The following is a 16620-nucleotide window of genomic DNA, read 5'->3' on the forward strand; positions in this document are numbered from 1 at the left end:
AGCGGTTCAAGTGAGATCAGAGATTAATAAATTACCAAAGACTCCCAGTTCAAGAGGACTTAACAGAGAAAATACATCCTTCACATGTTAAAAGTCTGTGATTCTGGTCTACATCTTCAACTGTCACATTCAGTCCTCTTTATTGTGCAGCTTTGTTATGAAAATGTATGAAAAATCAATACTTACCATATTTCAATCATGTGAATTTCTTTATTAGTCTGAATATTGGAGACTGCTGCATTTAATAAGTTATACATATGAGAGAAGAAAACATGGACAGAGTGTTCTATTTTTGATAACTGAGGATACTAATGGGTCTGCTGAGGAGCTGAAAGCACTGAGATGATGAAGTATACACTTGAAGTGCTAGTAATGGAGGTGGATAAGATGCAACCAGGTGAAATATGTGTATACTGTGTTTGTTACAGCAAAGGTGTTGACCTGTCCAAATTGTGTTGCAGCTCTTTTATGCAGTTCTCAAAAATCCTGATGTTTATGTCTGCTTAAAAGACACTTCATAAACTCACCTCACAGTGAGTTAACTCTTTGAATGCTTCACTGAAATTTTTCTTGCAGTTTTTTTTCATGGGAGGGAAAGCAGTGTTGGTATTTATGCCACTATGAGAAAAGAATTAGAAACCCAGTATGAGATTAAAACAATTTGTGAGTGTGGAACAAGGAGGCCCGTTCCTTGAGGCATTGCTATTCTAGGTGAACAGCCAGAAAACTGAGAGCAGAGAAAGAATGTATAAGTCATATTTCAAAAGTTCCAGTGTGAACATTGCATTTAGACGTACTTGAGTCTTATGAGAGAAAATTACATAGGATGCAATGATTTATGCCTATTCTTTCACATATATCATCCATTAAAAATGCCAGAAGATGTAGTATGTAGGTAGAGTAGTCAGGTGTTTGGTTGAGCCTATTTAGCTGACAGTAGCACTTCCTGTTTGCATTAGATCACAGAATTAAAAGCTGAACTCATAAATTCATTGGTTATAGGGTTTTTTAGTTTCCTGGCTGTAATTTGGTAAGTCCATTCCTTTGAGCAAGTTCTGGGGGTACGTGGAACCTGCAGTAGGCCATCCATGCACAGCAAGACAAGGTGATTTAAACCTTACTATTGCTTTAGTGATGTTTGGGCAACTCTGCTCCCATGTCTCCATAGCAGCAGTGGCTGGGAAGGGATCCCTGCTGCCTGCAGGAGCCCTTTCCCCTCCCCTTAGTCTCCAAGTCTCACTCCTCTTGAAGATAGAACTAGAAGTCACCTTACAAAGGGCACTGAGTTCACCCAAAGAAATATAATTTACTAGAGAATACTATTCATATCATCCACAATGTCCTAAGCTCTACTGTACTCCAAAGAGGAGGGCCTGCTGGGTGCTCCTCTTTCCAGTGGAAGGTGGTCTGGGAAAGCTGGCCAATGAAGAAGACTTAAACATGTCTCAAAGTGGGCAAACACAGGGAAAAATTGCCAAAACACTTGGGGAGTCTATTCCCCCTCATCTCTTTACCTGTGATCTAAAAGCTGTGCTCCTGTGTGCCACTCACACTTCTTTATGGAGATTTTATGTCCCTCCTCCTGCTCAGCAGGCGTGCAGCAAAGTGCTGCTCGGAGGGGTAGTCCAGCCGCACACTGAACCCATCCATCCACTCCAGGCTCTGTTCCTCTCACTTCTTCCCTTGGAAGTGAAGCCAAGCACCTCTGTATAACCCCCAAAGATCATGTGCCTCTCCTTTAGGGGCTGGCTGGAAGGTGCAATTGCTCCTTTTCAGTAGGCAATTGCAGGTTGTTCACAGGCCAAACCTCCCCCCTGAAACCAACCATATGTACTTTGAATCCTCTTTCAAAATGTGTGGGTAATAAACACAAAATGTGAGGGCCAGCCTTTAAACAGAAATTCACTGCCTTGGTAAGAGAACACAGCTAGAACAATGTGATCTTTATTTAGGCATGATAAAATAAATCCATAATGATGTGAATGCCTTTCTTGCAAAAGGGGAATCTGTGACTACAAGAACTTCACAAGCAACGACATCGACAGCATCAGTGCTGACAACAGCTGCAGTCAGAGCTACAAATGAAACTACCACAAGCAGTAAGTGAAAATCTCTGAGTTAATTGATGCTTTCTAGTGGTCACTGAGGAAATTTTTTAGGTAGTACTTCCTGGCTTGGGAGTTTGTTTTACAGGGAGTGTACTCTTTGGTGAAACCTTACAGGTGTGTGCAGGAGCTCCCTTCTGGTCAGGCTTAAAAGCAGCTCCAAGCTGCACCTTTCAGCTGCATCATCACAGGCTTGTCTGCAGTGGGATGACCCACCTATGGGACAGGGAGTGGCTTTCCCTGCTGTCAATGGGGACCTGGCCTGTTGATCTTGAATTTCAATTAAATATCCTTTTGATAATCTAAAGTTAGTCTGAGAGCAGGGCAGTAGGTGTATTTTATGAGTGTTTACAAAATCAAGGAAATAAATGGAATGTCTTTCCTGTGTTAGGCCCCACGTCTTCTTCACCTAATGCTACATCACAAACAACACAAGACACAACAGAAAAAACATCAGCTGTGACTTCAGCAGCAAGTACAAATCTCAGCACAACAAACAGTAAGTGATGATTTCATTGAGCCATTTCTGAGTCATTCTATGCTACATTTCTGTAAAACTCTGCAAAACAGTAAAAGGAGGTCAAAAAGAATAGTTTGGTGGTTTAGGGAAACAGAGCTATTCATCCTAGCATATTATATATCTTATATGAAGCTTGCCCTGGAACCCTCCACAAAGAATATTATACCTTTAGTTTGTAATGGAGACGATCTGAAGCCATTACACAGGAAGTTCATCTCCCTGTAACTGGGAGAGATGTATTTGGAAGGGTTTTAATTTTTACTTTCTTCTTTGTTTTTTTTTTCAATAAATATGAAATAAAAAATAATTTTATGTGATCAGAAAGGTGTCAGAACAATATCCCTTTGTTTCTTATTTTTGTATGTGTTAGAACACTATGCTTATTATGTTTCATATTATTGGTAGCCATAGTACTGAAAGAGAGGTTGTACTAATTACTGTGCGTCAATCTAGAGAGATACTTTTATTTCCCATAAATCTTCAGAATAGCATGTGTGTTGACCTGGGAAATCATATTGGATTTTAGGAAAAAAAATAATAATGAAAAAAATCCACACAAAAACAAACAAAACCCCAACCAAACAAAAAATTAAACCCACATATCCAGTAAGTAGTTGGGTTAATTTTAAATAGTATAATAACATCTCAAAGGAATTCAGTAAACTTAAGATGAAATTCAGTCTCCCTTGCCTATGATATGCACTGTAAATGTTTGCTCCAGTCTTCTGATGAGAGCTTTGGAACACTCCACTTTTTTATTTTTAATTGCCTAAAAAAATGAAATACACCAGATATTTACCTCAGCAGTCAGCGGTACACCAATGTACTCAGAATTGATGTTTACAGTTTACTGAACTGTTACAAATTATTAGAATGTGACTTCTCTTCCCTTAGCTTATTTGTCTGAAAAAGTACTTCTGTGAAGCAGTCTGCATTCTTTTTTTTGTGCAAACTTTCCTTTAAAGCCACCCCTCATGGACCCAAGCCTGCCAAGCTTCCTGGAGAACGATTCCCCTTTCACTCCATGGTTTCATTTTCTACTGATGCAGCTTTCCCGCTGTGTGTTGTGTAAGGAGTGGCCTGATTGTCAGCCCAAAATCTTTGGGGTTTTGGCTTGGCATTTAAATGCCACTGTCAATGAGTCACAGAATACACACAGCCTGGCCAATGCACAAGTTGCTCAAAGTGATACCAAAGCCCCCAAAAAAATCTCTTAAAATTTGCAATTGTGGCACTGCAAGCCTGTCAGAAGCCCGCAGCATGGCACGTTGCATTATGGATGTAATTCCTACTCCTTTCAATTTGGCAGAGGTTCCTGGCTTGTGGCTACCAGAGCAGCACAGCCACCTGGAACTAAACCTTGGTGACAGGTAGAGCTCCCGGCAGGGGAAGGAAAGCTAATGAGGAGAGGCATGCCTGCCAGTGCAGCTTAGCTCCAGCCACTGCTCTGCGCTGAAAAACTGCTGCTGGAGGTGTGATGGGCCTAAGCAGGGAGCTTTTATGCTTCCTTTCCATTCCTCTTGCATTCTCTTCCCACCAGGTAGAGTACAGTCCCTAGCTGCTTGTGTTGTGGTTTGGTTTTAAAATTCCTCATTTTAGCTAAGCCCCCCCCCCGCCCCCAAACTTGTGGTAAAAAAATGCTTGGTAAATTAATCTAAAAACAGGGCTTTCCTGCCTCTCAGTCCCCTTTGTAAGAAAGAAAACTGGCACAGCATGTCCAGGACATTGGAAATGCCCTGCATTAAAAAAAAAAATTGTATTCTCTTTTAATGCAAAAGTAGTACTTGGGAATGTCTGTATGTGAAAGCCAATTTTAGTGGGTTTTTTAAGATAAAATTGTGGTCTACATTTCAAGAAAATCCTAGCTTTGGCTTCAGCAGAAAGAGTGGGATGGGGCAGAAGGTGTTGGTGCTGGGACAGGGTGTGGAACCAGGGCTCTGTGTGTGTGACCAGCCTTGCAGAAAACCCTCAGACCCCCTGGCCACCATCCTGCTGCTGGCTACAGCCACCCCTGCATTCCCAGCCCAGCATGGGCACAGCAGGGTGGCCCTGGCTCCATTCCCTGCACCCTCCCAGCCCCTGCCACACCCTGGCAGCAGCACCGCGCTGGAGAGCTGCACTCCCTGGAGCCAGCACAGGCACAGCAACACTCCGGCCCTCAGAATGGACAGGAGGGAAAAGCTGGCTGCTGTCTCTTTTTCTTTTTCACTAGCACTCATTTCTCCCTGTTTTTGCACTGGCTGTGTGAGGCAGAAATTGGTGGTGCCTTTATGACACCTCGAAATTTACTTTTGCTACACCTGATTTTTAACAAAAACCAGGCATCTTTGTTGTTTTGTAATGGAAGCCATCCCTTTCTCTGCTTCAATCCCTGCTAAAAGCTCCAGCAAACAATTGCATTCGCACAACTGAGATTTGACAGGGCTTCCTGTCACTGCTGCAATTTCTGTGGCTGCTGTCACCTTTTATTATAGATTCAGGAAAAGCCCCCAGTGCTTCATACACTGAAATCATGCAAACATTTTTGACCTTTATTTTTTTTTATAAGACTTCAGTGTTCTTTTCCTCTGCAAGCGCCAAGTACAATCTCTCCTGCTTGCTTTCCTACCCTGTTTATTGTGTTAGAAGCCAACATCAGACTGGTCTCCTTAGCCTTCTTATTTATCAATATGAGGTGTCAAATCCAAGAGTTCACATTTAGTCAGTGACCTCGCTTGTGCAGTTCAGGCCCTTAAAACAAGAATTTGTATGGTGTCACACCACAGAAAATTGCATCTGCAATCAGGATTTCATATCCTGGGACACTTGAAGATATCAAATAGAATGAGAAATGAAATGCAACAAAAATTTCTGTTCTTCCTCCCTTGGATATGGAGCAAGCATCTTATATAAGATCAGTATTCAAGGTGTTACGTGACAAATAAGGGTGGATTTTTGACTGTTGTGTTTCTGAGTTATGCCACTCTGCTGGATGATGATACATTATGGTGCAGTGGTATATTAAATATTAAAGAGTGACAAAGAGAAACAGTGGAGGATTTTTTTTTTTTTTAAATCAAACTACTGGTAATTAAAAAGTAAGTTTTGCCTCAAGAACACTACCAGAAAAGCATTCTTGTAACACGTATTGCTCAATTCTCCTCAGTTTGTTAGCACATGCTATAGGTGAACACTGGCTGCTGAGACATTTTATGCAGAGAGAAGTTTTAAAATATGTGTTTTGAAATACTTTGGGGTTTTGCTTACCAGAAAACACAAAGCTGCAGACAGCACTTGCAATCAACTATGGATGTAAACATTAAAACTGAGATCTGTTTGGTTACCTCCCTAGCCAGTTTTCAGTCCTCTTCATGGGCAAAAATATCATTAGGTTTGCTACAATGGGATTTTTCAAAGCTTTTGTGCACTCATTCATGCAAATGACTTTTCAGGCTACTGATTATGAGGGCAAGGCTTGTATGTGTGTTAATGCTAAAAATACAAGCTCAAAGCAAAAGCTTCCATTTAAAGGAGCTTTTGTGCTGGTATTTTAACATGGTTTAGGTGGAGTTCGTTTTGCCCCTTCAAATGTTTCCTTGATTGGTTTATTGGTCAAGGAAGGTTTCAACACACATAGGGATATCCATATTCTTTGCAGAACACAGAATATATGCAGGGTGTTTGTGGGTTACTTGAAGCATCTTAAAATGTCAAAACTAATTAGATAGCAGCTTACTGTAAAGAAAATTCAAAGTACTGTCAGGAAATGGCAAAATGTATGTGGATTTTATGTAGGTTAAGCAGAAAACCGTGCTAGGATCAAGTGAGGATATGTGTCAGATTTCAGCTAGTTAAAGAAAATTAAGGGTTTTCAAAGCATAGAGAGTAGGGAAATTCCTGAAGCTCAGACAGCAGCTTTGCAAGGCAGCTTCAGGTTCCCTGTTGTTGATTATCCCTTTGCCAAATACGTGTTAACACACTGTCATTTATCTCATCAAAATATCAGCAGGGAGAGCTGCATCACCACCAGAGAGTTCTGACACCGCAGCCATCATCCCCATTTGGACAGCTATTTTACACTCTGTACTGCTTTACCATTTTTATTCGTAACCAGCTGTTAACAACAAGCCCATGAACCGATGATGTGAGCTCTTCTGCAGCAGCAGCAACAGCAGCAGCAGCCGCCCTTGTGCGCTGTGCTGCTTTCCTGCAAGGCCAGGCCTCCCCCTGGAGCAGGCGGGGATGGGCGCTGCAGCTGGCGGAGGCGAGGCGTGATGAATGACTGCAGCGATGTGTCAGCGGGGATGGCAGCCCTGAGTCACCGCGCCCGCGCCGTCCCCCGCCTGTCCCCGCGCGGAGCACGGGCACCGCAGCCAGGGCTGCCGCTGTCTCCTGCCGCCGAGACCCAATTAAAGCTCGCAGGGACATGAGTTACGGGATTTAGCGAAAAGGCACATCTTTGTTGAGTACATGAGCAGTGGCTGGGTATGGATGCTCCTGTTCCCACAGGCTTTTGGTGCAGAAACTGTCTCATCTGCTAAATGTGTTGGCGGTAGAGCCTTGTGCTGTGCATTGGGTGTGAGGCTTGGATGCTGCTTCAAAGCCACAAGTCAGCAGAGAATTGGGTTGCTAGGATTTAATCTTACAGTGGAATTAAGGGAGTCTTACCCACCAGGTCACGTTTTCCCTCTTGGAAGTGGCGAAAACTGGCACACGGATTTTTGCCCTGTAGCACATCTACTTTACCCCTTGACTGAGCCTGTTCTGCAGTCAGGCAAAATAAAGCAACAAGCTTTGTGCCAAGCCCGAGGTAAAGGTGCAAGTCATACCTGGCGCTGCCTGGGTCACTGGGAGAATCTTTTCTGGGCAAAATAAAAAAAAAATTTAAAAAATGGAAATGCCATCGTCCCTCCTCTCCCGATCCCCTGCCAAGGCATATCCAGCGCACAGCCCGTGTTCCTGAGAACAATCTGTTCTCACAGCTCCCAAACACAAGAGGAGCACCCGAGGCTGGGTTGCTGCCAGGACTGATAGGATGCGTGGAACAAGTGATCCCCATGGGAAAACAGCCCTCTGTGGGGTTACAGGGTAACTGGCTGCCTCCCCCTTCCTCTCTCCCACACACCTGATTGTTTTGCAGTGTTCACAAAGTATATTTATGTTTGAGTATCTCTGCACTGTTATTCTGAGTTACTTTTCATTTTCCCATGCAATCCTTTTCTAACCTATGACAAGGGAGCCACAAGATGGTTGCTGTTACTGCTGCAAGCCTGTGCATCTTATAGGGAGAGGGAAGCACCTCAGTTTGGGTTTTTTTCCCTTTTTTAAAAATAGATCTCAGAATAAAATTCAACATATAAAATTTGAGTCTGAAGCCATGACAATAAGAATCAAATGTGGAAAAAGTTTGCTTCTAAAGATTGATTCAAAGCTTCCATGAAGAAAATGTAGGAATTGTTAACATAATCAGATCCTTGCACTATACCATAGTATAAAATGAGGTAGAGGGGCTTTTTACACTCCTCTCTACTGCAGGCAGACCTGTATATTGAAGGGATACAGTGCTGAAGTTCCTGAAGGAAGGACATGAAATTCCGCTTCTCCTCACTAGAATCCCAGTGAAAGGGGGAGATCAAGTTGTTTTGCATCGTTTTTGTGCCTCAACTTCAAAAGACACCGTCCCTGGCTGCCCAGCTTTTCTCAGTTTCCAAAATTGTATGACTCCCCCGACTCCAATGGCTTCAGCTCACTCTCTCTTATCTTATTGATTGTTGAAACTTGCCTTTCTAAGGTGCTGCACTTACTGAACAAGAGGGGAAGGGAAAGGCCAAGTTAAAGGTGTATAGTTGTAGAATAAGGAGCTTTGGGTTCTTGGATTACCAAACTGGTAGTCAGTTTCTAGCTAAAGTGTGTGATGAAGCATTCCTCAAGATTTACATATTGCATGTGTGTGATGTTGCTCGCTGACTGAAACATGTCTTAGTTGTTTTAGTTCCAGTGTTGAAAATTCATATGAAGAAGCACTGAAAACAGTTTACAGCTCAGTAGCCTCTCTGATTTATATCAGACAGGAAGTAGAAAGTTACTCTTGGGCACCTCTATGTTTTATTCAGTAGGCACTCTCTTGCCTGTTGTTATTCTGAGGTTTGAGTACAGACATAGGAATTATGGGCAGTACTGGAATATCTTAAATTTTTTCTGGTCATTCTGTGACCTTCAGTTCCACAGGCTCAGGTCGTGTCCTGCACCATTGTCTTGGCCTCACCTTAGGCTGCAAATCTTGTGACACAATAGCCTTGATCTCCTGTTGGCTAAGTGAGAGGAGAAAAAAGACAATTTATTTTTCATACATTAATATTCAGGGATATGTTATTTCCTAAGGCTTAACAGCACAGAATGAAATAATTAATTCTTTACTTAATTGCAATCCCTAATATTTATACAGTATCACATTATGTGATAGTTGTAACTGAAGATTGTTTGATTAATTGATGGATTGATTGATTGATTTTTAAATGAAGGAAAATCTAGAGGGTAGTAAGTTGGGCTTCTGCTCATGTTGCTCTTGGTGCAACACTGTCTAACTATTCTAGGGTCCCAAGGGTTGTTTTCTGGCACAGATATGAGGCTGTTTCTCTTGCTACAATGTGCTTTGAAGGTGCCTCAGCTATGCCAGTAGTAACAATTCCATAGGGATGGTTTGTTACTTGGGAGGCAGTGACCAGAACATGTAGTGCTTTCTTACATTTAGTCTTTTCTATGATGGCCAGAGCATTTGTCTGAGGGATGTTCCAGGATCTAAAACAATGCTTGTGTAGGTGCCTCTTCCCTGAACATCTCTCTCATTTCCAGCTACACAATCAAGTGGAGCACCATTGGCACAAAATGAGAGTTTGGGTGCTGCACCTACTACGAGACAGTCTTTTACTTCTACAGTCTCTCCTAAAACAAACGCTTCTGCTTCCGGAACCTCAGGTATGTCTTGAAAACATGCGCTTTCTTTCTCTGTACAAGCAGTTTAAAGGATGCAAATAATTTTGAGTGTTTTCTTCATTTGCTGTGCATTGTGATGGAACAAGGGCCATGTCTCCTTATTCATGCAGGGTATGTCCATGTCACCTAGCCTTGAAGTTGTGTTGAGTGATGGGTGAACTTCCAAACACTCCGTTGAGATACATGGTGTCATTACAGGAGGATATAAATTACAAATGATAATAGTAATCTTCATATATGCTGTGTGAGGTCATTGTGTAGCATTGGCTGTCAGAGGAGGTCATCAAGATAAATTCCCTAGCTGCAAGGCAGAGGAGACAAAGGAGAAAACAGCTATAATTTTTGCAGTTGTTATAAAATCTGGAGAGAAATTTTATGCATATTACCAATTAAATGGTGTTGTTCAAAGTACAGCATGGTCGCATGCAAGGTTAAAAATGTATCAATTCTTCTCAGTTCAAGTCTGGTCTTACTGTTTTTCTGAGTGTCTTTTGGTGTGTGTATTCACTAAGAAACACTGTGGTGAATGCAGATGCCAGGTCATATAAATGATCATTTATATATTTCTAGCTGGCTTAACTTCCCTAGGTTTTGAAGAACCACTTGTTCAGGTTTGCTTAAGGTCTCTTGGGCCTTCCCTTCATTTAGTACTTACTCTTAACTACGTGTGTAAATACAACAAGGACAGTCCCTTTGTTTACATATCCCTATTATTAATAGTAGTGCTTAACATCCCCCAAGGGATACAAGACTCTTTTTGCAACCTCTGGATTGTGTCTGTGGGAGATAAGCATGTATGTGTACTGTGATTTTTCCTCATAAAGGAGAGGATTGGATATAAAAGTGGAGCAGTATGCTCACTATGCGCTGAAATGCCTGGAAGCATGCAAAAAGATTATAAGCATTTTAAGGAAGTTAAAGTAAAACCAAGGCCACTGATTCAGGGAGAAGTCCTTGCAATTATTTCAATAAGCCCATTCCCCATGATGCATATACTGTGACCTGTGGTTACTTGACTTTCCTGTTGGGTTTCATGTCTTTTGGCAAATATAGGCATAGTACAGAAACCTCATCATGGCTATACTGCAATAAAACATTAAATTATAATATTTTTAATTAAAAGGTCTCTCACTCAGGTAAATTCCCCAGGTTAATATTAAATTGTAATGCATATCTGACTGTGCATCATGTGTATTGAATTACCTACTATGCTGTGTATATAATTACATTTTACACTTAAAATTTGTCAAGAAAGTTTTACAGCCTTCCTGGGGTCTGTTTGCAAAAGTCATCATCTTACTCAGCTTAATCTGCTGTAAAACCAATAAATCTTCTTGAGCTCAGAGACTACCCAAGATGCCAGAACTATAATTGCCTGGCTGAGACAGAAAGAACCCATCCATCCAGGTGCAGTCAGTCTAGGTATCATTGGCATAGCCAATGCTCCAAGTTCCCATAAAAATGCCATTTCAAAATCACTTCTGCCCACACCAGGATTTCCACACTACCACCTTTCCTGTCTCCTCACAGCACCAGCCCCTGGCTTCTTTCTTGAAGCTTATATATGCAAGAAATCCCCTTTCTCACCCTGATGTGTTGGGTAGCTTATTCCAAATGGTTAAGCCTTAGACCACCCTTGCTCACTTATTCTCTGCATGTGCTAAAAGCTTTAAGAAAAATGTCTTGGTTCCTTCTAAACAGATTTCTTCTCCTCTCTGCTCAGGCCCAGGGGAAGCCATATGCTGCACCCTAATGATTTTAAGGCAATACAAGTGTGAAGCCAGTTGTTTCATCCTGTGCTGAGACTACAGGAAATGCCACCTCTCTCACCACCATTAGATTATTTATTTCTGGGTCTCCAGAATTTCACATTCAGGGACTGGATGCCTTTTGTTCACCAAAGCAGGGGGCTGTGTGTGCCAAGGCTGCACTGCAGCCCGTGGGGGATAGAATAGCTTGCAAGCTGGAGGTGTCTGAGCCACGTCTTCTGCGTGGGAGCTCAGGAGAAGACAAATTAATGTGAAATGAATCCAAACCAGAACATTTCTATTTGGTATGCCCAACCAAAATTACCCAGCTAGCTAAATATGTTTAGTTTTGAGACCATTTTCCATTTAAAAAACAATGCCATTTTGGTGAAAGTTTCCTTTCTTGATGGAGAAAAAGAAGAAAGCACATTTTGCAGAGAAATTTCCAATCAGCCATATCAAAAGATCAGGGTGTGGGAGGAGTGCTACAGAGAGCTGGAGAGCGACTGAGATGAGTGGGGGAGCCTGGGAAAGAACATGTAGGAACATCAGAGAGCAGAATTGCTGTATTAAAGGAGACTGAAAGCACCAGCCACAGAGGAGGTGCTGCGTAGTGCTCACCCAGGCTAGGGGAGGCAATAAGGGCTGTTTTTAGCAAAGAGAGCCACCTGCATGCGTGCCATTGACACATGCTGCACTTCTTTAACTTTGGCTGTCATGCAGAATATACCTCCCACTCCTCCTCCACCTCCACAGAGGATTGCTTGCTAATATTTCATTTTCTCCTTTTGTTTAATTAATGAAAAATTGGATATTAGAGTCTAAATACATCTGAGAAACTGCAAGTATTGTGGCTTTTTATTCCATGATCTAAACAACGAAAAAATCTGTGAAGCAGTATGAGCTTAAGTTCACCCAGCAGGGTGGTAAGATTAAATGATCTATTATAATAAACTGTCAGATGAATCAACCTGCTTCATCTATTGATATCTTTATTCCACTCCTCCAATTATAAATCCTACTCACTTGATTCACAGAAGGCATCTCCCTAAGAAAAATTTTCATGAGTAAGACTAGTAGGGTTTGACTCTATCTGTACACAAACTGCAGGAACTCTGGATAACGATATTAGGTAAAAATTACCCACTGTATCTTCAGCTCCTTCACAAAGAGAGAGACACAAAACCAGAAGTTTCTGGGAGATGGAAAACATAGCAAAGCCTCAGTTAACACTATTACAGATCTATGGTGTGGTCAAGGCAAGAAAGGCTTTTTCAAGTTTTTAATTTTGCTTTGATTTATATTGTGGTATGTCCCCTCTGAGTAATCAGCCAAATGTATTCGTTTGTTTTGCCAGTGAGCACAGTTGGATGTGGCTGCACTCCAAAAAACAGAAGTAGCAAACTGCAGGGTATCCAGGCTGCTTAGGTAGCGGCTGTTGGAGAACAGAGTGGGGAGAGTTTAGTTATTGGTCTCTTCCTCCATCTGTCGAGCTTCTCACCAGTGCTGAACTGACTCAGGCAGGTAATTTCAAAACAAACCACGGTCACATGCCAAATTTTTTATCCTTGTCCTCCTTACTGCACAAGGAGGAGCCCAGCACAGCCACACCTCACTTTTCATGACAAATCTGGAAATTTTCCCAGATTATTTATGCAGAGCATCTTGCTTGCAGCCCCAAAGAGGGTAGAAAGCTCTGTACAGGCAGCTAGAGCAACTACAGTAACTGTTACCAAATGAAATGCTGCTTTTCCTTCTGTCCTCCTCTTTCTGGAGAACAGCAGTATGTAAGGCCCACACCAAGAAGGGCACTGGATGGTTATTTGGAAAATGCAAACTGAAAGCACCTGCTGAATCACTCGGATAAGCGCAGCTGTGTTTGCATGGCAGGACTGAGCTATCTCTGAACAGAGGGTGAACTGGTGCCTTGCTTGCATGCTGGAGACAGGGAGAGAGAGGAAGGCGTGAGATTTTTCCAATTTAATTTTTCATGTTCTAGCAAAACCTGGGTGGGATACCTTCTGGAAAGATGCTGGTAGTATTATTGTGTCTAGGTGTGTGCAGTTGTTAAAAAATAATAGAGGCCTAGAAAGAGAGGGCAGGCAGCTGCTGTAGTTTCCCCCCTGGGGTAGTTTCTGCTGTCTGGGTTTATCAAAGAGGCAAGGTTTGGCCAGGGCAGCTGCATGGCTTTTGGTTGCGCCAGTGGGTACTGAAGCACATGCCCCCCAGCCCTTCCTGTTTGCAGAGACATGTCACCTGTGCTTATGTCACCAGCATTCAGGTTTGAAAAGCTGTTAACTCTTTGAGGTGAACTTGGATATCAGTCTTGGGCTTAATATGCTTTTTCTGTTTATTTATTTGTTTTAATTTGAGCCAAGATGCTTCATCTTGTTTGTAAGAGTGAATGTAAGGGAAAATGTGCAATTATGTTATAATGTTGGAGCTCTTTCAAAGGAAAGTTCCACAGACTTGAGAGACAAGGTTCAAAGTGACTTCATAGAGAAGTGACCTATTTGTAAGACTTGACAAAATCTTCTGCCTTTCATTTAGAATATGCACACACAGGGCCTTACAGTTTGCTAGTTTGCCCAGATGCTGTGCGATCACATGGTGTTTTTATCATGGGATCCCACACCTTACAGGCTGAAGGAAAGGCAGTATTCTGGTAATAAGCAATCATATAATATTTGGATGTTTCCTTAATGCCAGGTGTGTGTCCTCCTGCATTGTCTACTGTGTGTTGCTCCTTTGACAAGTGATTTATTAACTTCCTGAAGGCTTTTACTTGGTAATGTTGCCCAAACATGCTATAAACATTGCCTAATGATTCATCACAGAGATCCTCTTAGAGCACAGCGATATTGCTGTTTGCAGATGGATTGATGAGACGACAAAAAGCTTAGGAAAACAGTCTCATCTGCATTCTAGGAAGCCAGGGTGAGGTAACTGTATACATTCGGGATACTTAGCATTACAAATATTTAGTATGTTCAAGAAGAGCTCTTACTGTTGACCTTTAAGTACTTAGCTTTTCAACCTAAACATACTTTTCATGAACGTTTGTGATTAAAATGCTGTTTAAGTTTCGTCACATGTACCATTAGCAAAAGTGGTTATTTGCACCCCAGCGGCTGAAGTGATCCATGGTTTTAATTGTGTGTAGAGAGAAGGAAAAACAAGAGCAGCATTCTGGTTTTCAAAGAGCATGTTCACAGCAATAGAACAATGTGTATTACAGCTCTGCTGGTAGGAGCTGTCTTTGTGCACAGCACAGAAGGTGTAGTGAGGGTATAAGAATGGATTTGTGCTCCCTGGGGAAACTGGTTTAGAGGAGGAACCTGGACAGGCAGGGGACAGGCTTAATGCCTGCCTGGAGTTACAGCTGCCTTCATGATGTTGCCTCTGTGTTCCCCCACCCTGGGCACAGCTGGGACACAGAGGACACAGCCACTCTAATTTCCAAGCCTGCTACAGTCTAGACACACAGGAAGAGCAGCATGATAACAACAACAACAAAAAAGAAAATGTTGTGCACCAAAAACTTCTGAAGTAGCTGAGGGAAACTGACAGTAGAGCCAGTAAGCATTGTGCCCAGTGCTCTGTAAGGTCAATTTTTTCCTCATTAGCAGTGCCTCTTGCTTCTGCTGCTTGACAGTCTGCTAGCCAAAAGCACCAAGATAATAAACAAAGATTTCTTTTTAAAGGGTTTTGTGACTCTTGAAGATGTGTCTCAATTAGTTTCTTTTATTAAAACACTTACTTGTCAGTTAAATGTCAGCTATTCACTCCCAGGCACTTTTTCAATTTTGGAAGGAGGAGTTTTTAAGGAATATATAAATTAATTCAGTATTTTCCTCTCTTGAGCAGAATAACAACCTAGCATAGACTTTCGATTCTGCTCCCATCTATAAGGGATGGCTGGAGACTTTTACAGCTCAGACTTTCTGGGCTTGAGAACAGTGTTAGCTTGTCACTCCTGGGGCAGCATTTGTTGTGGGTGTTACTGAGGATGTTCCTAGAGTCTACCAGTTTGCATGATGTGAAGACTCTGGACATCTAAAACAGACACTAACAAACCTGTTCTTTCTGTTTTATTGCAGGCCTTCCCATGAGCTCTCCAACACATTCAACAAGTAAGAGCAATAGAAGAGGTTGCTCTATGCACAGTGATGAAAAAGGCTGGTGTGGGGTGGGAGAAGGACAGCCTCAGGAAAGGAAATGTTCAGGGAGCAAGAAGGATCTAGGGGAATAATGTACCTGAAACACAGACCAGAGGAAGAGTGATGTTCAGCTTGTAGCACTGAGTAATTTGCTGTGATTTCAACTGAATACCATGTTGGACTGGCAGATACTAGAAAGAAAACAGGGTGGGACCACAGAAAAAATCAGGCCTGGTATATTACATGATGCAATGGGAAGCTGTTATAAATAGAGTGTTTACCAAGGAGCTTGCTCTTGTCAGTGGCTCTCGTTCCTTGTCCTGAATTGAGAAGCAGCAAATCCCAGAGTAAGGCAAGTTTCCTGTGCTAATGAACCTGTATTGTCCCATTTTCCTTTCTCTGGGCTTATCAGGAAACAGTCTCTTCTGTACTGGTCCCTGCAGTTCTTGCTGCTGCCTGCAAAATTGCGGCCCTCCTGTTACTGTGATGGATGTATTTTTCCAATTCATTTTTAGTCTGATCCCAGATTATTCCATAACTGGAAAATACCTCCCAGATCCAGACAAATTAGACAGGAGGGACTGACTTGTGAGAAACTTTAATGAAAGAAGTGAAGAAATGAGCTTAAGGTTTTAGTTCCTTACTCTGTTTTATTCAATAATGTTTCTTTTCAGCTGTGATATTTCTTATTGATGGTCACAAGTAGTTTAAATGCTAACCTACGGATTTTTTCTTTCCTTTATTACTCACATCTTGGTCAATTAACAGATAAACAAGTAAAAAAAAAAAAAAGGCAGTGGATTTCAGCCCTCAGTTTTTCTCCTGAGGAGAGGGACACATCTCCTGGACAAATGTGGGGACACACATTCCTGTTTTTCAGTGCAGTTTGTTTCTGTTGACATTTCCAGTCAGTATCCAGGGTAACTCATTGCTGTGGTAATTGCCTGCTTGCCCTGGCAATTGGTAGTATACCAGATAAGGTAACAAAAAGGCAGTAGTATTTCCTTGGGAAATCTGAAGCAATCACATGGAATTAAGAATGCACAGGAATTATTTTAGTCACTTGGTGATGGCTCAGCTTCCAACCATACATTATCACCCCTAGCAGACAGGCA

General features: G+C 42.0%; 1 protein-coding gene across 3 annotated transcripts in view; it reads left to right on the forward strand.

The window, feature by feature from the left end:
- EMCN (endomucin) overlaps positions 1-16620 on the forward strand; it is a 53634-nt gene that overhangs the window by 16614 nt on the left and 20400 nt on the right. For 2 of the 3 annotated variants that reach the window (XM_005418182.2, XM_031066514.1), the window contains exons 3-6: positions 2001-2099; positions 2497-2604; positions 9457-9579; positions 15446-15478. In XM_005418182.2, the coding sequence (XP_005418239.1) occupies positions 2001-2099; positions 2497-2604; positions 9457-9579; positions 15446-15478 (363 nt within the window). The remainder of the gene's footprint in view (positions 1-2000; positions 2100-2496; positions 2605-9456; positions 9580-15445; positions 15479-16620) is intronic. The other variant, XM_031066515.1, reaches the window with a different exon arrangement.

The sequence above is a fragment of the Geospiza fortis genome, unplaced genomic scaffold (assembly GCF_000277835.1).
Source record: "Geospiza fortis unplaced genomic scaffold, GeoFor_1.0 scaffold11, whole genome shotgun sequence".
In the NCBI taxonomy this organism is placed as follows: Eukaryota; Metazoa; Chordata; class Aves; order Passeriformes; family Thraupidae; genus Geospiza; species Geospiza fortis.